At 63.2% G+C, this 21,533-nt stretch overlaps 1 protein-coding gene across 3 annotated transcripts; it reads right to left on the bottom strand.

Moving 5' to 3' along the window:
• Positions 1 to 1,801: 1,801 nt before the first annotated feature.
• On the bottom strand, positions 1,802 to 17,189 carry FBXL19 (F-box and leucine rich repeat protein 19). Of its 3 annotated transcripts, none has more exons than XM_077820497.1 (12): positions 17,136 to 17,189; positions 13,248 to 13,452; positions 11,712 to 11,855; positions 10,564 to 10,650; positions 9,697 to 9,897; positions 9,213 to 9,245; positions 8,634 to 8,774; positions 7,666 to 8,378; positions 5,594 to 5,757; positions 5,281 to 5,442; positions 4,956 to 5,174; positions 1,802 to 4,630 (listed from the first exon to the last, which is right to left on the bottom strand). In XM_077820497.1, the coding sequence occupies exons 2-12, from the start codon at positions 13,419 to 13,421 to the stop codon at positions 4,431 to 4,433; spliced, it is 2,238 nt and encodes a 745-aa protein (XP_077676623.1). In that variant the 5' UTR covers positions 13,422 to 13,452; positions 17,136 to 17,189; the 3' UTR covers positions 1,802 to 4,430. The 3 variants fall into 3 exon arrangements, with proteins under 3 accessions (XP_077676623.1, XP_077676625.1, XP_077676624.1); XM_077820499.1 differs by lacking the exon at positions 17,136 to 17,189 and adding an exon at positions 16,351 to 16,467; XM_077820498.1 differs by lacking the exon at positions 17,136 to 17,189 and having other exon boundaries at positions 13,248 to 13,717.
• Between the last annotated feature and the right edge of the window lie 4,344 nt (positions 17,190 to 21,533).

The following is a 21,533-nucleotide window of genomic DNA, read 5'->3' as shown; positions in this document are numbered from 1 at the left end:
CAGTGTAAAACTTTAGAGCCTACAAGTCCACTCAGTCCTACTTCTTGTTCAGCCAGTCACTCAGACAAACAAGGTTGGTTACATCTACAGGAGATAATGTTGCCCTCTTCTTATTTACATCACCTGAAAGTGAGAACAGGTGTTCTCATGGCAGTATTGTAGCCGGTGTCACAAGATATTTACGTGCCAGATGCGCTAACGATTCATGTGTCCCTTCATGCTTCAACCACCGTTCCGGAGGACGTGTCCGTGCTGACGACGGCGGGTTCGGCTTGATAACGATCCAAAGCATGTTCGACGCACGTTCATTTTCATCATCTGACTCCCACAGAAGGTTGATTTTTGTTTATGATGGTTCGGGTTCCATAGTTTCCGCATTAGCGTGTTGCTCTTAACGCTTCTGAAAGCATGCTCCGCACCTCGTCCCTCTCTGATTTTGGAAGGCACTTCCGATTCTTAAGCCTTGGGTCGAGTGCTGTAGCAATCTTTAGAAATCTCACACTGGCACCTTCTTTGCGTTCTGTCAAATCTGCTGCGAAAGCGTTCTTAAAATGAGCAGCATGTGCTGGGTCATCGTCCGAGACTGCTATAACATGAAATATACGGCAGAATGCGGGTAAAACAGAGCTGGAGACATTGAACTCCTTGGGGGAGAGCTGTATCACAAATGTAATTAATGCGTTATTTTTTTAATGAGCATCATCAGCATGGAAGCATGCCCTCCGGAATGGTGGCCGAAGCATGAAGGGACATACGAACGTTTAGTGTATCTGTAAATTTTGTAAACATTGTAAATAAGAAGGCGGCAGCATTATCTCCCGTCAATGGAAACTAACTTGTTTGTCTGAGCGATTGGCTGACCAGGACGTAGGACTGAGGGGACTTGTAGGCTCTAAAGTTCTACGTTGTTTTGTTTTTGAGTGCAGTTATGTAACAAAAAATATTTCTTAGTTGCACTTTCACGATAAAGAGATTGCCTTACAGTACATGTACAAAGTGAATTGAAAAATACTATTTCTTTTATCACTTCTACAGTGCAAATATTTGTAATAAATAATAAAGTAAGCCCTGTACACTTTGAATTCTGTACGGTCACCGCAATTAATATATTTAAAAATGTAGAAAAAAATCAAAAAATATTTAATAAATTTCAATGGGTATTCTATTGTTTAACAGTGCGATTAAACCTGCAATTAATTGCAATTCATTTTTTTGAGTTAATTGCGATTAATCAACAGCCCTAATAGATACATACGGGGTGGGAGGGGATAGAGGGTATCTCTAGGGATGGTTGGGTACATATCTAAAGGGTTGGATGGGTGGGTATCTAAAGGAAAGGATGGATAGACGGACGGATAGATCTATGCAAGGCTGGATGGGCATGTCCAGGGAGGGATGGACAGACACAGGAATGGATGGGTATCTTTGGGGTGGGGTGGATGGATGGGTATTGAAGGGGATGTCTGTTAGATTAAAGAGACGGACTATAATTACGAAGGGCCTGGCAAAATATGTTCTCATAACAAGTTGGACTTTATCTAGCGGGGCTGTGACCCCTCGGGGCAGGGACTAGCTCTGTGCAGTGGGGGCCCCGCAATGCCCAACCCAAGAGCGTCCCCGATCCTGGCTGGGGTCCGTGCAGCACCTGTCCCCACTCTAGCCTGCGAGTGCCCCCCCGCCACCCAAGAACCAAGCTAAACCAGAAAAGCAGAAAACAAAAAACCTGAAATATTTAAAAAAAAAAAACAAAACAATATTTTTTCCAGCAACGTAAAGAAAAAAAAACCATAAAAAATTAAAATAAAATAATAAAAAAAACAACCGTTTTATTTTGCATTTTTTGGGGAAGAAAATGGAAGGGGGGAGAAATATAAACAGGCTTAAGACCAAAACCACAATTTCTTTTTTTGATTTTTTTTTTTTGTATGGCAAACAGTAGAGCACAACGCAGAACCCCTGAAGTCAGGATCGGAGTCGTGTTCGTCCGGTCCGCCCTCGCTCTGAGCGGCTGGCGGGGCTCAGAGAGGGGCGCGCTCACGGAGTGGCTGGCCCGCAGGAGAACTGGGGAGGGGGGTGGGGGGGGAGGAGAGACTGGTTACTTCTGAAGCCCAGGGAGGGTGGGGGGAAAAGGGAAAACTTTGGTCCTTGGCTGGGGTTGGAGTCAGGCTAGAGGGAAGTTGGGGGCGGGGCAGGGCGGGGCCCTGGAAACGCGCGAGAAGGCTGTCGCCATCTAGTCGCTGCAGCTCACACGGCGGACGCAATTCCCAGCACAGCGAGGGGGAGAGACTCCTCTTTAGGGTGGGCCCCCCGCCGCCCCGCGGAAGGTGGAGCTGGGTGTTCGGCTCCCGGGGGAAATGGGTGGGAGGGGATCCGTGGGCGCCCGGGTTACCCTAGGAGGAAGGTGGGTGCGAATCAGGGCCGGGCCGGGGATATGTTTGCGTCTCCGGGTAGGGGACGGCTCGCGCCCTGGGGAGGTCTGTCTCGCTTCGGAGGGAATCTCTCCGGCTGTAGGATGTCTGTCTGCGGGATCGCCGTGTGTCCGTCTGTCTGGGGGATCCCTCCGTGGGATCGCCCCGTCCATCCCTGTGACCCATCTGTCCGACTGACCTTCCCAATACCCCCCACTCTGTCGTCCCCCCCGCCGCCCCCATAGCAGCAGTGGTTAGCCCAACGTGCCTGGCGGGATTTTCTCTCTAATATTTCAACTTTCTTTGCTTTAAACCTGAGGTATTCTCCACAAAAACATCCGCTTACATCTACCGCAGAGCCAGGCTGGAAGCGGGGACTCCCCCCCGGCTCCTGGGGAGGGAGGAAGGGTTATCCAAGCCCCAGCCCCACCAGGAGGAAAGGCCGGGAAGTGGCCCGACACCTGGGTCCGCATGGAGTGGGTGATGCTCAAAGGAACAGGAAGAACTGGACAGGAACGGGGAGTTACTGATGGGGCGGGAGGGAGCTATATGGGAACACCACCCCCCAGATTCCTCTTAACCCTTTACAGCCAGAGTCCCAACTGATGGGGGGGGGGGGTGCCCGAAAACAGACCCAACCTTGAGGGTCCCCCATCAGGCCCCACAGACATCCCCGTCAGGCTGAGGGATCCCCCGCCACCAGACCTACGCTGCCCCCCAGCACTGCCAGATCGCCCCCCCACTGGAAGGGCAAAGTCAAAAAGACCCTGCTGGGGGGCAGGGGGGATTACGCCCCAGGAGATTGGGGGGACGACCCCCCCCCCCGACATTTCCTTGGCCTTTAAACACTGAACAGAAACAAAAACGTGGGAAGGGAGGGAAATACCTTTTCCTTTGTGTCTTTCGCCTCCGACGGCAGAATCTATAGCTACGATTCAAGTAACGCGTTAGCCGGTGGGGGGGGGGGGAAGGTTTCAAGTATCAAAAGAAAGGGTGGCCTGCCGCCCCCCAACAGCCGCCCCACAGAGAGGATGCCACCGCCCCCCTCCCCCAGCTGCCAAAATCCGGGAGGGCATCCCCCCCACTGCCAGCCCGCCCCACCACATCCCTCAAACCAAAGTGGAGCTGATCACGTGCACCCCGTATTGGGGGGGGAGGGGGTGATTGGCCAGACACCCCTCTCCTTGGGGCACGGAGGAAACGGACCAGGGTGCCCCCAACCCCTTCCCCGATCCACAGGTAGAACCGCTGCCCTGCCGAGCGAAGCCCCACCCCTTCCCCCCCATGGGAGGAGCCAGGGGGAAGCGTAACCGTTTTGAAAAAGGAGGTCTAAGTTTCGGGGGGGGGGGGAATCCGAGCCCCCCTCAGCTGAAAAGGGGGAGGGGCAATAGGAGGGCCCTCCCCAAACCAGGAGGAAATCCAGACGTTGCCCCCGCAAGTGGTTATTTAAAGCTGGCGGATCTGGGGGGGAGGAGAGGCGGGCATCGGGCATGGGTGGGGCTCCCCTGCCCCCCCCCCAGGGAGTGTGAGAGTGTGTGGGGGTGGGGATAAACCATCAGTGCTAGAGCCCCCCACAGAGGGGGTGTGGGGGGGGGCAGATGCAGTAGCCACATACTTGGCAACTAACACAACCAATTCCAAAGGCAGCACGCTGAGGAGCTGGGGGGGGGATTGAGATACTTTTTTTTTTTTTTTTAAAAGGGGTGAGGGGATGTGACCACCGGTACCAGTACACCCCTCCCCCCCCGCCTCCCGTCCTGGCTTCCATCCCCCCCCGGGGACATGTACCAACTCCAATCAGCCCCCACCCGCCACCTTATCAAGCAGAGAGAGGACTGAACGGCGCCCCTCCAGATACCCCCAAATGGGATCCCCTCCCAAATCAGCAGTGGGGGGAGGGAATGGGTTTCCCCCTTGCTCCCCCCAGCCCTGGAAGGCCCCCGGCCCCCCCAGGATTCAGTGCATGGCTTTAGTAAAAGGTCTCTCTTCAAGTCTCTGGCGCAGCCTGGCCCCGCCCGGCTATTAGCTGTCCTTGAGCAGCAATTTCTCCTCGGGGCAGCGGAAGGGTGGCCCGGCGGGCGGCGGGGCCGGGGGCCCCGAGTCCTCGCAGAAGCGGGCGCAGCCCTCGGGGGTGACGTGGCGGCAGGAGCGCAGATCGACGCGGGAGAGGCGCGGGCAGCGTCGGAAGAGAGGCAGACACTGGTCCGTCAGGCGGTTACACCCTGCGCGGCAGAGGGGCGGGCAGTGAGACGGTGGGGGGGGAGCTTTTCCCCTCTAGGGGGCGCCGGCTCCCTTCTGGTCGCAGGGCAGGAGACTGGCTGGCTCAGGGGGGCGGGGAGTGAGACACGGGGCCTCTCCCCTTGAGGGGGTGCTGGATCCAATTCAATCCATAATAGTAGGTGTGTCTGTCAGGCAGGGCTGGGCTAGCAGGGGGCTGCGGGTTGGGAGAGAGGGGCACCGGCGGAGCTGTGGGGGGGCAGGGCTGGGCTAGCAGGGGCTGCGGGTCGGGGGAGAGGGGCACCGGCGGCGCTGGGGGCAGGGGCTCACCGGAGAGGTTGATCTCGGCGAGGCTGTCGCGGAGGGGGGAGTTAGCAGCGGTCAGCAGGTTGACAGACTGGTCACCCACGTGGTTGCAGTGGCTCAGGTCCAGCTTGGCGAGCTGGGGCGTGTGGCGGACGACGAGGCGCAACGAGGCGTCCGTGATGTCCAGCCCCGACAGACGCAGCTCGGAGACGTTCTGCAGCCGGCCCCGGCTCTCGGTCTGACCTGTGGGAGCAGGGACAGGTCGGCTCCCTGCAGCACAGCGCCCCCTGGTACTGCATTGGAGAACAGCGCCCCCGCGGAGCCCCTACGGCACCCCCCTAGCACCCACCTGGCTTGCTGTCTGTAGGGGGCAGCAGCAGCTCACGGAGGTGCGAGTCCTTGACGTCCTCGATCCAGCGCAGGTCGAGCAGCCGCAGCGAGGGGAAGCTGGCGGTGCTCAGCGCTGAGACGGAGCACCACGAGCAGCCCGTCAGGACCAGCTCCCGCAGGCCTGCAGGGGGCAGCAGAGAGACGCCAAGTCAGGGAGAGAACCCAGGCGTCCCGACTCCCATTTCCCCAGGCTCTAACCCACCAGGCCCCATGCCCCTCCCAGAGCTAGGAAAAGAACCCAGGAGTCCTGGCTCCCAGCAGCCCCCCCCTACCCTGTAGCCGGTTGATAAGCCACATGAGCTGCTTCTTGGAGATGTTGGTCCAGCTGAGGTCGAGGCTGCCCGGCTGCCGGCGAATGATGCCGCTCAGCATAGACGGGGTGATCGATTTCCGGCGGCTCAGGTCGATGCGGGTCCACAGGCGCTTATCACAGCACCTGGGGGAGGCGGGGGTGGAGAAAATTAGACAGCACCACTACTACAGTCAGTACGGTAGCCGTCCCAGCACCCCACCTCTGCCCTAAAACAATCAACACGGTAAAAGTTCCCGCCGCCACCCCGTCTAACACAGCTTCCACCCAGAGCACTCACACAATTGATACGGTAACAGCACCAGCCGCCGCCTCGTCTAATACAATCAATACGGTAACAGCACCAGCCGCCGCCTCGTCTAACACAATCAATACGGTAACGGCACCCGCCAGCCACCGCCACCTCTGAATACGGTAAAATTGTATTAATTCAGTAACAGAAATAGCACCAGCCGTTGCCTCTTCTAATACAATCAATAAGGTAATAGCACCAGCCACCGCCGCTCTGCTAATACAATCAATATGGTAAAGATACCGGCTTCTTCCCAATATGCTGGTATATAAGGCCCTACTTGATTTGCGATACTGCCGACCCCACATCATTCGGCTTCCACCTAATTCTGCCCGCCCGGAGCCCTGGCTGTAGGCCCCCCGGGGGCTCCCTCTCTCGGCTCCCCACGTTAACGACTAGACTGTAGGTGCAGCAAGGTGTTGGATCAACCACCACCACCACCAATCAGCCAGCATCCCAGAATACTTGTTCCAGCAAACATCTCTGAAATGCGCGGCTCTTCTCCGGCTTCTCCAATTCCTGCCGCTTTGCCGGGACTGGCCACGTCTCGGCCGCAAGCATTTGACAAGCATCCCAGGACTCAAGCAGGGCCCCACTTATACAGTCAATACGGTGAAGGCACCAGGCCTCACCGTCTCTAATACAATCAATACGGTAAAGGCACTGGTTTCCCAGCCAGTATGCTAATACGGTCAATACGGTACAGTAACCCGGCCCCGCCCTTCTTCCCGGGCAGCAAAGCGCGACCCGGCAGCTCCCCCACGTGGCCACACAGACCATTGCACCCTCTGCAGCCTGCAGCGCCCCATGGGACCCACAGCCCCCCCCCCCCCCCAGCACCTACTGCCCCACATCTCACCCATGGGATCCCCTCTTCCCACCCCATGGGACCCGCAGCCCCCCGACCCCCCAGGGACCCACAGCCCCCCCCCCCCATCACCTACTGCCCCACATCTCACCCATGGGACCCGCAGCCCTGCCTCCACCCTCCAGGGACCCACTGTCTCCTGGCACCTACTTGACCCCCTCCTCTCACTCCATGGGACTCACAGCCCCTCCCCCGGCACCTACCACCTCACCTCTCGCCCATGGGACCCGTAGCCCCATCCCTGCCGTCCAGGGACCCACAGCCCCCAGAGACCTACCACTCCACACCTTGCCCATGGGACCCCTTCCTCCCGCCCCATTGGACCCACAGCCCCCCAACCTGCCCTCCAAGGACCTGCTGCCGCACGGGACTTCTACACCCTGTGCCCAGGGACCCCCACAGCCCCACACTCCTCCCCCTGCCCCCAGTGACACTCTCCTTCCCCACTCATCCCCCACAGGCCGCAAACCCAGCCGTTGTTTCAGGCCCTGACAGCCCCACGGCAAGACTCCAGTCAGGCCTCAGGAAACCGACCTGCAGAGTGACAAAGTGACCCCTCTAACTCAGCGCCCCCTAGTGCTGCCCTCGGGCATCAAGGCCAGCCCTGGCTACCAGGGGAGAGCGCCCCCTGCTATGCCCCCCACACACGCCCCACCACAACACAGCGCCCCTTACTGGCGGACTTGGGACCTGCATCTTGCCCAACGCCCCCTAGTGGTGCATGCGGTTCCTACAGCTTGCCAGCCTCCACCCTGCAACCCCAGGGCCCCCTAGTGGCACACTGTGGTACTTCAAGACCCTTCACAGCGCCCCTTGATGGCACCCAGGGGGGAATGCAGGTCCTCAGCGCCCCCTAGCGCCCGCCCGCCCTTACCATCGGCTCCAGGTCCGACACACCCGCATGCAGACGCAGAGCTCGCGGTAGCTGAGGTGCTGGAAGACGGCCAGCCAGACGTCACGCTGCATGACGTGGTCCGAGCCGCTGTCCAGGGGCAGCGAGTCCGGCTCGGGGCTGTCGGGGGGCGGGCGCACCACGTGCCGCTCCAACTGCAGCAGGGGCTTGGGGGGCGAGGGCACCAGGGGCCACTGGAGGAACTGAGTCCGGGTCACCATGTGCAGGCCCGTCTGCCCGGCCGGCCGGCCTCCCTTGCGGCCCCCGGGCTGCTGCTTGGCTCGCTCGCTCCCCCTGCTGGCGGCCCGGTGGTGGTTCTCCTTCTCCTGACAGTTCGCCCGCGGCCCCTTGGGCTGCTTGCCATTGCGGGCCGCCTCCGAGCCCCCGTTGCGGCCTTCCTCCTCCTCCTCGTCCTCCTCCTCGTCCTCCTCACTGGCGCTGAAGCCGAGAGCGGCCAGGCGCTGGGCCCGGGAGGCGGGTGAGGCGGCCCGGCTGGAGGCCCCCCCGCCGCTGGAGCCCTCCGAGCCCCGCGAGTCCGTGTCCGAGTCCGAGTCGGAGCTGGAGCTGGAGCTGCTGCTGTTCTTGACGCGCTCCAACATCTGGCACATCTGCTTGAAGCGCTCCAGCTTCTCCCGCTGGTGAGACTTGTCCGACTGCGCAGAAGGCTCCAGAGGTCCCTGAGGTGCCTTGGTTTTCTAGGGGGGACGGAAAGGGGGTTATGGAAAATGGGCCCTGCCCCGCCAGGGGGCACCGGCTCGGATCCGGCCCCAGGGCAGGGGTGGGGAATGGACATGGGGCCTTTCCCCTCTCGGGAGCACCGGCTCCTGTCCGACACCAGGGCAGGGGACTGGCTGGCGCAGTGGGGTGGGGAATGGGACTCGGGGACTCTCCCCGCCAGGGGGCACCGGCCCCGATCCAGCCGCTGTGGGGGGGCTCCGGTCTGCTCTCACCTCCAGGTCGCTGGGGCCGATCTGGCTCAGGTGGATGGTCGAGTGGGAGATGGACCCTTTCACCTCCAAGTCGCCGCTCCCCACGCGGCCCCAGCTCGGTAGCGGCTGCAGCTTGTTCCCATCCGACGGCTGCTCGGAGGCCTGCAGGGTCACCGAGCGGGGCAGGTCTCAGCGGGGAAGCCAGCAGCAGCAGGTCGCGGCCACCAGGCTGTGCCCCATGGGGGAGGCCCACGGGACACCCCCAGCACCGGGCAGCCCCCAGTCCCCCCCCGATCCCAACGAGCGCCCAATGAGCCCGCCACTGACTAGCCCCGACCAGGCGACGCCAGGGCTAATCGGCAGATATGTAAATATCAGGGGGAGAAAAAGGGAATCCTGGCCCCAGGGCCGGGGAAGGGACCCAGGGCCTTCCCCCTCTAGGGGGCGCTGGGTCTGATCCAGCCCCAGGCCGGGGGACTGGCTGGCTCAGTGAGGGGAGGAGAGCCGAGGAATGGGATCCGGGGCCTTTCCCCTCTGGGGGGGCAGGTCTCCCCTCTTCCCGGCACGGAACTGGGCAGCTGGAAGATCAGAGCCACTCACCTTCTTCAAGTGTTTTTCCCGCCCGCCTTTCAACTGCAAAAGATAGTCAGACAAAGACACAGTTAAACAGAACCCGGACACCTGGGTTCTACCCTGGCTCTGGGAGGGGAGTGGGGTCTAGTGGTTAGAGCAGGGGGGCTGGGAGCCAGGACTCCTGGGTTCTATCCCGGCTCTGGGAGGGGAGTGGGGTCTAGCGGTTGTGGGGTGGGGGCAGCTGCAGCTGGGACTCCTGGGTTCTATCCCCAGCTCTGGGAGAGGAGTGGGGTCTAGTAATTAGAGCAGGAAACATCTGGAGCCAGGACTCCTGGGTTCTATCCCAGCTCTGGGAGGGGAGTTGTGTCTGGTGGGTTAGAGCAGGGGAGGCTGACAGCCAGGATTCCTGGGCTCTGTCCCGGCTCTGGGAGGGAAGTGGGGTCTAGTGGTTAGAGCGGGGGGGGGTGCACTCCTGGGTTCTATCCCTGGTTCTGAGAGGGGGGTCTCTGACCTTCTTCTTGGGCCCCGTGTCGGGGGGCGGCAGCTCCTTCTCCTTCTTGCGCTTGTGGGCGCTGGCGGGGGGCTCCTCCGCAGGGGGCGGGGCCGGCAACAGCTTCTTCTTGTGCTGGGCCACCTCGTCCGTCAGCTTCCACCGTACCCCGTCCTCGCCGTTGTCCGCCCGGCGCTTCCCTGTCCCGTCGCCACCCGAGTCCTGGGGGCGAAAACAGGTGGGTGCCCCTCCCCCAGCACGGCCCCTCCCCCCACATGCCCCACCTCACCCCCAGGAGCCCTGTCCCTCTGCGCTCCCCAGCGTGAACAGCCCCACCTTGTGGGCAGCCCCCCAGACAGTCCCTGCCCCACACCACAGCTACCCCCAGATCCCTGTCCCTACCCCCTTCCTCCCCTCCCACAAAACTGCCCTTCCAGGTGTCCTGCCCCACCCATCCCATCCAGACACCCCGTGACCCCTCCCCCCCAGGTCATCTCAAGTTCCCCCCGCGCAGGAAGGATCCTATATTGGGGTCGGGAGCCCCGCATATTCCAACCTAACCCCCCTCAACCTCCAGTGCCCCCCCACCTCACTGACACTCAGAGCAGATGGCCCTTTGCTGTGGAAGCAACGCCACCTGGTGGTCAAACAGCAACAGTGGCCTGGGACCCCCCCCCAGAGGGGAAAGGCCCCGGGTCCAATTCCCAGCTGCGGAAGCCAGACAGCCCCCTTTGCTGGGGCTGATCCAGCGCCCCCTAGAGGGGAAAGGCCCCATCTCCAGCCCCCCGCCCTGAGGCGCATCCAGCGCCCCCTAGAGGGGAAAGGCCCCGGGGACCCATCTCCAGGCCCTGAGCCAGCTAAACCCCCGGGGGCCAGGTGGCTACGTACCTTGTTGGATTTCCCTTCTCGTTTGCATTTGGGGCACTCCCAGCAGTTGGGAATCTCATTGTTAATCACAGCTTCCGCCGTCCCCATCTGGGTAGATGGACAAACAGACATTCAGCCAGCCATCCCGGCCTCGACCCAGCCCCATCGCCATTGAGGGGGGTTACAGACGCCCTCCCCCACCACGTCAACAGCAGGGAGGGTTCTCCCCACTTCCACGTCGGGGAAACTGAGGCACAGAGCCACGCAGTGACTTGTCCAGGAGTCTGGGGCAGAACTGGGCACAGAAGCCAGGAGTCTTGGCTCCAAGCGCCCCCCGCTCTAACCCCTAGACCCCACTCCCCTGCCAGAGCTGGGAAGAGAACCCAGGAGTCCAGGCTCCCAGCCCCCGCTGCTCTCACCACTAGGCTAGTGGTTCTCAACCTGGGGTAGGTGTACCCCTGGGGGTACGGAGAGGTCTCCCAGGGGTACATCAACTCATTTAGGTCTTTACCTAGTTTTACAAGAGGCTACATAAAAAGCACTTGTTTATTCTGCTCTTTATGCTACACACTGAAATGCCAGTACAATATTTATATTCCAGTTGATTTACTTCCTAATTACAAAGGGAAAAAGGAGAAAGTCAGCAATTTGTCAGTTCCAGTGCGCTGTGACACGCGTGGTATCTTTATGTCCGATTGTGTACGTCAGTCGTTTTTAAGTGAGGTGAAACTTGGGGGTAGGGAAGACATATCAGATTCCTGAAAGGGATACAGTCACCAGGAAAGGTTGAGAGCCACTGATCTAGACCCCACTTTCCTCTCAGACCCGGGGATAGAACCCAGGAGTCCTGGTTGCCACCAGACCCCACTCCCCTCCCAGAGCCAGGTATAGAACCCAGGAGTCCTGGCTCCCAGCCCGCCCCCCCCCCCCGCTCTAACCACTAGGCCCCACTCCCCTCCCAGAGCCAGGCACAGAACCCAGGAGTCCTGGCTCCCATCCCCCCCTGCTCTAACCATTAGGCCCCACTCCCCTCCCAGAGATGGCACAGAACACAGGAGTCCTGGCTCCCAGCCCCTTCCACGGGTGAGGCTGGCCCGGGTGGGGAGCGCTGGGCTGGGCCCCATGGGGGGAACAGGCCAGGTTCACCCCTTCCTGGGCGCGGCACTCACCTTGAGGCAGGCGGGATGGACGATCTCGTTGCAGATGGAGCACTCCATGAGCGACAGGTTGAATTTCTCCTCCTCCCCCTCCACCGTGTCCTCCTTCCCGGCCTCGCCACAGAGCAGGCACACAGCCGTGTGAGGCAGGACTGGCTGCGGGCGGCAAGGAGAGGCGCCGGGGCCAGCTGAGCTGCCGGCCCTGCCACCAGGGGGCCCCCGAGAGAGAGATCAGGGGATCCCCTGCCCTGCGTGGAGATACGGCCCCCTCTGGGGCGGGCCACGGAGGCTGGTTATTCTGGGACCCCCTGGCACTGTGATGCGGCCACCTCTGGGGCAGGCCGCGGAGGCTGGTGATCCAGGGACCCCTGGCACTGTGATGCGGCCACCTCTGGGGCGGGCCGTGGAGGCTGGTGATCCGGGGACCCCTGGCACTGTGATGCAGCACCCTCTGGCGCAGGCCACGGAGGCTGGTGATCCGAGGACCCCTGGCACTGTGATGCAGCACCCTCTGGGGCGGGCCGCGGAGGCTGGTGATCCGAGGACCCCCTGGCACTGTGATGCAGCCCCTGCTGGGGCGGGCCGCAGAGGCTGGTTATTCTGGGACCCCCTGGCACCGTGATGCAGCCACCCCTGGGGTAGGCTGCAGAGGTTGGTTATTCTGGGACCCCCTGGCACTGTGATGCAGCCCCTGCTGGGGAGGGCCGCGGAGGCTGATGATCCGGGGACCCCTGGCACTGTGATGCGGCCCCCTCTGGGGCGGGCCGTGGAGGCTGGTTATTCTGGGACCCCCTGGCACCGTGATGCAGCCACCCCGGGGTAGGCTGCAGAGGTTGGTTATTCTGGGACCCCCTGGCACTGTGATGCAGCCCCTGCTGGGGAGGGCCGCGGAGGCTGATGATCCGGGGACCCCTGGCACTGTGATGCGGCCCCCTCTGGGGCGGGCCGTGGAGGCTGGTTATTCTGGGACCCCCTGGCACCGTGATGCAGCCACCCCGGGGTAGGCTGCAGAGGCTGGTTATTCTGGGACCCCCTGGCACCGTGATGCAGCCACCCCTGGGGTAGGCTGCAGAGGCTGGTTATTCTGGGACCCCCTGGCACTGTGATGCAGCCCCTGCTGGGGAGGGCCGCGGAGGCTGATGATCCGGGGACCCCTGGCACTGTGATGCGGCCCCCTCTGGGGCGGGCTGCAGAGGCTGGTTATTCTGGGACCCCCTGGCACTGTGATGCGGCCCCCTCTAGGGCGGGCTGCAGAGGCTGGTTATTCTGGGACCCCCTGGCACTGTGATGCGGCCCCCTCTGGGGCGGGCTGCAGAGGCTGGTTATTCTGGGACCCCCTGGCACTGTGATGCGGCCCCCTCTGGGGCGGGCTGCAGAGGCTGGTTATTCTGGGACGCCCTGGCACTGTGATGCGGCCCCCTCTGGGGCGGGCCGCGGAGGCTGGTTATTCTGGGACCCCCTGGCACTGTGATGCGGCCCCCTCTGGGGCAGCCACGGAGGCTGGTGATCCAGGGGCCCCTGGCCTGCCCCGCTGCGCCCCCAGCTCACCGCTGTGCATTGCCTCATCAGGCAGGACTGCTTCATGCGCCCCGGGCCCCCAAACTTCTTCATGTCCTTGCAGAAGTGGCACTCGCCGCACTCCGTCCGCTGGCAGGCTTTGCACTTACGGCAGCGCGTCCGGCGCCGGCGAGATCCAGCCCCCGCCCCTTTGCTGGACGACATTGGCTACCTCCCGCTTCAGCTACTCTGCAGGCTGCGGGGCAAGGAGACGCCGGGAGTTAGAGGGGAGCTTTGGGGGGGAGCCGCGGGGACCTCAGAACTCCCCTAAAGCAGAGCCAATCACCCCCTAACTGAGCACCCAGGGAGGGGAAACTGAGGAACAAAGCCGTGCACAATGTCCCACAGTAAGTGATGGAGTAGAATCCAGGAGTCCTGGCCCCCAGACCCGCTGCTCTAGCCACTAGACCCCACTCCCCTCCCAGAGCTAGGGAGGGAACCCAGGAGTCCTGGTCCCCAGCCCCGCAGCTCTAGCCACTAGACCCCACTCCCCTCCCAGAGCTGTGATTGAACCCAGGAGTCCTGAAGCTAGCCATGCTGTCCAGGATGACAGCCCCACCGGAGGAGCGAGGGGATGGGACAGCAGCCGCCCCAGAGGAGCCAGAGGATGGAACCCAGGCGTCCGGCTCAGCTCAGGCCAGGGGGCTGTGGAACGTGACTCACCTTGGATATGCAAAGCTGGGGCCACCGGGACCCCTCACCCACAGCTGGCATCAGATCTCCCCTCCCAGGGACCAGGCTGAGGAACCAAGAGGGCATGGCCAGCCACAGGACTCCTGGGTTCTCTCCCCAGCTCTTGGACGGGAGTGCGGGCTAGTGGTTAGAGTAGAGGGGGCTGGGAGCCAGGACTCCTGGGTTCTATCCCCAGCTTTGGGAGGGGAGTGGGGTCTCGCCCCTCCTAATCTAACCACTAGACCCTACTCCACTCCCATAACATCCCAGTCTGTGAAAGGTGAAAGGCTTGGAGCTCACAGTGTCTCCCCTGGCCAAACAACTCTACAGTTAAATGCTCCAGCCTGAATCCCTAAGATGCAGCTGCCTCTGGGGTGTGGCAGCTGGGGAAAAGCCGCACAGCAACACTACAGGATCCGTCTGTCACCCAGGCTCAGACCAACAGGCCCACCTAACCCAGTCTCCCGTCCCCCCAGCACTGGATCTGACAGTCACACCTTTAATCGGCCTGTATTTGACACCCAAACATAGCATCAGGGAGTTCCACAGGTCACCACAACAAGCCAGGGCCCCTACCCAATACCCCCTATACATTCGGCGAAGGCCTGGCCCTCGCATGCACACAACGCAAGGCTGTGCCTGCCGGAGTCTGCAGAGAGCCTGAGACAAGAGCTCTGAGGAGAAATGGGTGTCGACTCTGAAACCTACTGACAACAGATGAGGCACCAGCATTATTAACTGTTCCACTGCTGTCCCAGACCAAAGACAATTTCAGGGAGGTCTTGTGAGGGGCACATGCACATTAGGGTTGTGCCACAAAGGGACCGAGGTCAGGGCCCCCATCGCGCCAGGCACTGCGCAGACCCCGACCGAGATCAGGGCCCCCCTTCCATGCCGGGTGCTGCACAGACCCACGGTGAGAAACACGCCCTGCCCCCAGCAGCCCACAATCTAACCTGACATGGGGAGGGGGGATAATCCTGCCTTGATCACAGATGGGGAAACTGAGACCCAGAAAAATTCAGGAACTTGCCCGGGAACACAGAGGGGGTCTCGGCAGAGCCAGGACAGAATCCAGGAGTCCTGGCTCCCAGCTCCCCCCCCCCGCCCATCTCTAACCCATTAGATCCTTCCCCGCTCCCAGAGACAGGGAGAGAACCCAGGAGTCCGGGCTCCCAGCCCTCCTGCCCTAACCACTGGCCCCCTGCTGGAAAGCAGCTACTGAAATCAAGAGCTCCTGGGCAGAGAGACGAGAACCGGATACCCCAGCTACTACACACCCCTCGGCCTCCCACAGGCCTGTCAAGAACCCCCCAGGCCCCACAACTCCTCCCCCCACTGTCAGCTTCCCTCCACAGCCCCAACCCCGCCCCCCCTTCTGCTGTGATCAGCAACGAAAATATCATAAGGGAATCGGTATCAGTGGAGCAGTGGTGGGGGGAGCCCAGGGCTGCGCTGGCAGGGGGCTGCGGGTCGGGAGTGAGGGGCACCAGCAGAGCCAGGGGGGCAGGGCTGGGAGGGACAGGGGGGGCAGGCAGGGGGCAGGGGGTCGGGGCTGAGGGGCACTGGCAGGGCTGGGGGGGGGCTGGGAGAGCTGGGGGGCAGGCAGGGGGTTGGGGCTGGGGGGCACTGGCAGGGCTGGGGGGGCTGGGAGAGCTGGAGGGGCAGGCAGGGGGCTGGGGGGCAGTAGCAGCGCTGGGGGGCTGGAGGCGGCTGCGGCTCGGGGGGGCTGCGAGAGCTGGGGGTCGGGGCTGGGGAGCAGGGCTGCGGGGGCTAGGAGAGCTAGGGGGCAGACAGGGGGCTGGGGGTTGGGACTGGGGGTCGGGGCTAGGGGGCAGTGGCAGCGCTGGGGGGACTGCGGGTCGGGGAGGCTGGGAGAGCAGGCAGGGGGCTGGGGGTCGGGGCTGGGGGGCACTGGCAGCGCAGGGGGGGCTGCGGGTCGGGAGAGCTGGGGGGGGCAGGCAGGGGGCTGGGCTGGGGGGGCAGGCAGGGGGCTGGGGGTTGGGACTGGGGGGCACTGGGAGAGCAGGCAGGGGGCTGCGGGTCGGGAGAGCTGGGGGGGGCAGGCAGGGGGCTGGGCTGGGGGGACAGGCAGGGGGCTGGGGGTTGGGACTGGGGGGCACTGGGAGAGCAGGCAGGGGGCTGCGGCTCGGGAGAGCTGGGGGGGGCAGGCAGGGGGCTGGGCTGGGGGGGCAGGCAGGGGGCTGGGGGTTGGGACTGGGGGGCACTGGGAGAGCAGGCAGGGGGCTGCGGCTCGGGAGAGCTGGGGGGGCAGGCAGGGGGCTGGGGGTCGGGGCTGGGGGGCACTGGCAGCGCTGGGGGGACTGCGGGTCGGGAGAGCTGGGGGGCAGGCAGGGGGCTGGGCTGGGGGGCAGGCAGGGGGCTGGGGGGGCCACCGGCAGAGTCTGCCCCCCCCACCTACCTGGCCCGGCATGCTGCGGCCGGGCCCGCCCCTGGCGCGGCGCCGGGGGTGGGGGCGGGGGTCGGGGCCGCCCCCCAGGCCCCGGGCCGGGGCGAGACACGAGCCCGGTTCCGCCGGACACAGCCCAGGGCTCCGCCGGCTATTGCGTCCCCGGGAAACCGCGCGGGGAAACTTTGGTTCCGGGGTCGCCCCCCCCCCGGCCGGCCGGCCGCCCCCCGGTATCGCCCAGCGACGCCCCCCCCCCGCTCTAGCAGCCAGCGCCCCGATCTGCCCCCCCCAGAAAAAAACCCGCAACCCGCAGGAGGGGGGGGCGAATAAACCCCGCAGCAACAAAGGGGACGGGCGGAGGGGGGGAGCGGGCTCCCCCTGCCCCCTCGTGCTTGGCCATCTCGGGGGGGGTCGCCCCGAAACGGCCCCAGCCCCCCCCCCGCTCCGGCTCCCCCCGCCCCCCGCGAGTCGGGCTCCGCTGCCGGCCGGGCCTGGCGGGGGGGCAGCTCCCGGAGCCCCCCTGCCGCCCCCCCCATCGCTGCACCGCGCAGCCCCCGGGGGCGCCCCCCCGAAAGCCGGCCGGGCCCGGGGGGGGGGCGGCGGCGGCGGGGTGGGGGGCCGGGCCTGGGGGAAAGCGGCGCGATCTCCGCGGAGGCAAAAGAAACTTACCCGGAATCCCGGCTGGCCTGGCCCCTTCGCAGGCACCGACCCACCCATCCCTGGGGTGGCTCTGCGCTGGGGGGGGGTCCCCCCAGATCCCCAGCAAAGGAGGAGCGGGGGGGGGGGGAGACACTTACCTGCTGGGTAGCCATGGGGCTGCGTGGGATCCGGCGTGGGTCACAGGCTCTTCCATGGGGGGGGTGGGGGGGGGAGAAACTGCAACCAACCCAGACTTTTGTTTCCTTCGTCCCTACGGCGTGGGGGTGGGAGGCTGGGGGGGGGGGCGGCTCGGAGGCGGCCTCTGAGGAGCAATGTGGGGTACCCCCCCCCCGCAGGCGCGCTCGCCTCAACCTGACCCCCCCCTTCCCGCAGCCGGACAACCCCCCCCCCTTTACCCTTCACCGCTTTCTTGTCCTTGGAGGAGGAAGGGGAGCCGATTGCACGAGCACCCCTCTCCCCCGACCCTGTCTCCTTCCCCCTAGGGGGGCACCCCCAAGTCCTCAGCACCTCCTGGGCTTTTTTTGGGGCGGGGGGAAAGGGATCTGAGCTGCCCAACCCCTCCCCAGGAGGGACCAGGTCCCCGCCCTCCTCCTTCTAACCCCCCCCCAATAGGAATCAGGGAGTCTCCCCCCTTTCCAACCCACCCCAACTACGGCTCAGCTCCCCCCTCTTTCCGAGCCGCCCCCCAATAAGAATCAGGGACCCCTCTTTGCAACCACCCCCCCAATAGGGAGCAGGTCCCCTGCTCTTTCCAAGCCCCCCTCCCCGACTTAGGGAGCAGACCCCTACTTTGCAGAGCCCCCCCAATAGGGCTCAGACCCGCCCCTGCTGCTCAAGCTGCTGCCCCCCACCAATAAGGGGGTTCGCCTCCCTTTTTTAGGGGGGCCTTTTCCCCTTCCTAGCCTGCCTCCTCCCACTCGGGGCAGTCTCTGGGCTCCCCCCAATAGAAGAGGGGGAGCTCAGCCCCCTCTCCACCCCCCTAATTTAGGGATCTAGCCGGGGGGAGGGGTCCTGCGCTGCTCCAAGCCCCCCACACACATATGGGGGCGGGGCCTAAGCTGCCTTCCTCGTTTCCCCCTCCCCCCACTCGGGCTGGCTCGTGCGGGGGGGGAGGGGCTGCCCCAGCGCCCCCTAAAATTGCAGAGAGGGGGAGGGGTGCAGCTCCTGGGACGGGGGGGGCTGGGCCCCAAGGCTGCTGCTCTTCTGCTGCGGCTGCTGCTGCCCCCTCCTGTAGCCTGGCTCATCCCCCTCCCCTCTCTCCCCTCCCCCTCTCAACCCCGCAAACACACAAAACCCATCATGGCGGCCCGGAGCCAGCCCAGGCCCGCGCACCGCCTCATGGGAGACGTAGTTTTCCCGCCTCCAGGCCGCGTTCGCTTTGAAGAGAGGACGTGCGTGTTTGGACTACAAGTGTCATGGCGGCGCGGGGAGGCCGGACTTGCGCCACGCCTCATGGGAGATGTAGTTCCCCAACCCCTCCTCTGAGGCACGTTCATATCTGTGGGGAAGGGGCCAATGTTTGGACTACAAGTGTCATGGCGGCGCAGGGAGGCTGGGCTCTCGCGCTGCCTCCTGGGAGATGTAGTTTCCTTTACTACCCCCCGAGCCCTGGTGTTTTCCAATGCGGGAAAGGGGTGTTTGGACCAAAAATGTCATGGCAGCGTGGGGGGTGTGGTCCTCGCGCTGCCTCATGGGAGATATATTTCCCCACCCCACTGAACCCATTTATGTCCAGGGGGAGGGCATGTTTGGACTCCAAGTGTCATGGCGGCACACAGCAACGGCTCATGGGAAATGTAGTTTCTCAGCTGCCCAAGTCCCTTTCATTTCTAAGAGAAAGGGGACATGTTTGGACTTCAAGTGCCATGGAGGCGTTAGGAGGGGGATGCGCAATGTCTCCTGGGAAATGTAGTTTTACACCCACACCTGAAAAGAATCCCCTTTGTTCTTCTAGGGAAGTGGGAGATGTTTCAGCTACAACTGTCATTGCAGTGCAGCCAGGCTCATGCCTGACACGGCCTCATGGGAAATGTGGTCCTCACGCCTGGACTACAACTAACATGGCGGAGCTTCCCGCGCACGGCCTCATGGGATTTGTAGTCTTCCCCCGTCCCCTATGATAACTGGCAAGCAAAGAGGCGAAAACTGGACTACAACCACCATAGAGGCTCAGGGTTGAGAGGGGAAAATTCCATGCAAGACCTCATGGCAGTCGTAGCATTTGCCATTGAGTTAAAGCTGGAGTGGAGGAGGAAAGGGCCTCACGGGAAATGTAGTCCAGTTCCCCTTCCCCAGCCCCCATTCATCTCAAAGAGCATTCACTCCCAGCCCCTGACATCCACCTTTACCCTACTCCTCTCCTAGAGCTGAGAATAGAACCCAGGAATCCTGGATCCCACGCCCCCCCCCCCCCGCAACCCACTAGATTCCACCTCTGCCTGGTGTTGGCATCAAGACAAAATTCCGTCACCCTCATTGACGACAGCGGGACTAGCCAGGGACTAACATCACTCCGCATTTTCTGCGGCGTTACCACCCCAGGCGCTCAGAAATCATGACCAAAGCCTCCAAAATTCGCCAGCTCAGTGTGGCAAATCACGAGATTTCATAAATCAGATAACATCTCCCGTGCTTATTAGTGGCCTTCTTGGTTGAGTGCCAATGGGGGTGATGTCTTCAGGCTTTTCTCCAGCAACACGGAGTAACCAATAATTATTTAATGCTTTTAAAGGCAAGCAGAGTTTTTCACGTGACTCCAGAAGCTCGAGGCATTATGCGGGGGAGGGGAACAATGGAAGATTCCTGATAAAATAGTTGCATGCGGCTCAGGGTCTGCTCCTGGGACTAAATTGTGCAAATATAGCTATAACCCTGACCTGAAGTGTCCCTCCCAAGCAGAGTGCTGATGCGACAAAAGTATTTCACCACTTTGCAATATCCGCTGACCCTGCTAATTCTTCCCTGCAGCTTGTGGCTTTCAAAAGCAACAGAAAAACTTCATTCTGATCCAGTCCGGAGTGACTCCATTTTCAGGGCCAGATTCTGAGCTCAGTGACCCTGGTGTAAACCTGGAGCGAGCCAAATCTACCCATGATTAACTCCAGGTCCTAACCTGGCCTTCCTGGCACGCTAACCAAAAATAACAATTCAATTAATGCTGAAACTCAAGTCGACCAGGGTATTCCTGGAATTAAAACCGAAGGCAGGGATAAGTGTGGGTCAGATCTCGCAGCAGGTGCTTCAAACAAGTCCTTCATTCTAGAAGGAAAATCCTACTCATTTGCAACATGGGGGTCCGCCTGGACTGGGAAGGGATAGTGCCTCCTACTGAGCCCTGCCCCACTCCCTGCAGCACAGCGCCCCCTAGCGCCGCACTGGGGCGTGGGGGCCGGCACTGGCTGCCCGGGGAGAGCGCCCCCTGCTGAGCCCCCGCTCCCTGCAACACAGCGCCCCCTAGCGCCGCACTGGGGCGTGGGGGCCGGCCCTGGCTGCCCGGGGAGAGCGCCCCCTGCTGATCCCCCGCTCCCTGCAGCACAGCGCCCCCTAGCGCCGCACTGGGGCGTGGGGGCCGGCCCTGACTGCCAGGGGAGAGCGCCCCCTGCTGATCCCCCACTCCCAGCAGCACAGCGCCCCCTAGCGCCGCACTGGGGCGTGGGGGCCGGCCCTGACTGCCTGGGGAGAGCGCCCCCTGCTGAGCCCCCGCTCCCTGCAGCACAGCGCCCCCTAGCGCCGCACTGGGGCGTGGGGGCCGGCCCTGGCTGCCCGGGGAGAGCGCCCCCTGCTGACCCCCCGCTCCCTGCAGCACAGCGCCCCCTAGCGCCGCACTGGGGCGTGGGGGCCGGCCCTGGCTGCCCGGGGAGAGCGTCCCCTGCTGAGCCCCCGCTCCCTGCAGCACAGCGCCCCCTAGCGCCGCACTGGGGCGTGGGGGCCGGCCCTGGCTGCCCGGGGAGAGCGCCCCCTGCTGATCCCCCGCTCCCTGCAGCACAGCGCCCCCTAGCGCTGCACTGGGGCGTCAGGGCCGGCCCTGGCTGCCCGGGGAGAGCGCCCCCTGCTGAGCCCCCGCTCCCTGCAGCACAGCGCCCCCTAGCGCCGCACTGGGGCGTTGGGGCCGGCCCTGACTGCCTGGGGAGAGCGCCCCCTGCTGAGCCCCCGCTCCCTGCAGCACAGCGCCCCCTAGCGCCACACTGGGGCGTGGGGGCCGGCCCTGGCTGCCCGGGGAGAGCGCCCCCTGCTGATCCCCCGCTCCCTGCAGCACAGCGCCCCCTAGCGCCACACTGGGGCGTGGGGGCCGGCCCTGGCTGCCCGGGGAGAGCGCCCCCTGCTGAGCCCCCGCTCCCTGCAGCACAGCGCCCCCTAGCGCCGCACTGGGGCGTGGGGGCCGGCCCTGGCTGCCCGGGGAGAGCGCTCCTTCTCTCCACAGCCGAGTGAAGGGTTAATACGACCGATCACTAGAAGCCTAGACAGGACCAGGCGGGTCTTCTCTGGGGGGAACGAAATAACAAAGGGACCTTCCGCTTCCTTCCTCTCCCCCCACA

This window comes from Eretmochelys imbricata, chromosome 6, assembly GCF_965152235.1.
Source record: "Eretmochelys imbricata isolate rEreImb1 chromosome 6, rEreImb1.hap1, whole genome shotgun sequence".
Classification (NCBI taxonomy): Eukaryota; Metazoa; Chordata; order Testudines; family Cheloniidae; genus Eretmochelys; species Eretmochelys imbricata.
Note: the sequence above shows the minus strand (reverse complement) of the source record. Positions and strands in the feature narration are given on the sequence as shown.

Bases quoted from the DNA above. Each gene is read 5' to 3' on its own strand.
- FBXL19 (XM_077820497.1), bottom strand. From the start codon at position 13,421: ATGTCGTCCAGCAAAGGGGCGGGGGCTGGATCTCGCCGGCGCCGGACG. The intron at 10,651-11,711 runs GTGAGTGCCGCG...CCATCTACCCAG, and splicing joins TCCATCCCGCCTGCCTCAAG to ATGGGGACGGCGGAAGCTGT. The intron at 8,379-8,633 runs GTGAGAGCAGAC...CGTCCCCCCTAG, and splicing joins TCGGCCCCAGCGACCTGGAG to AAAACCAAGGCACCTCAGGG.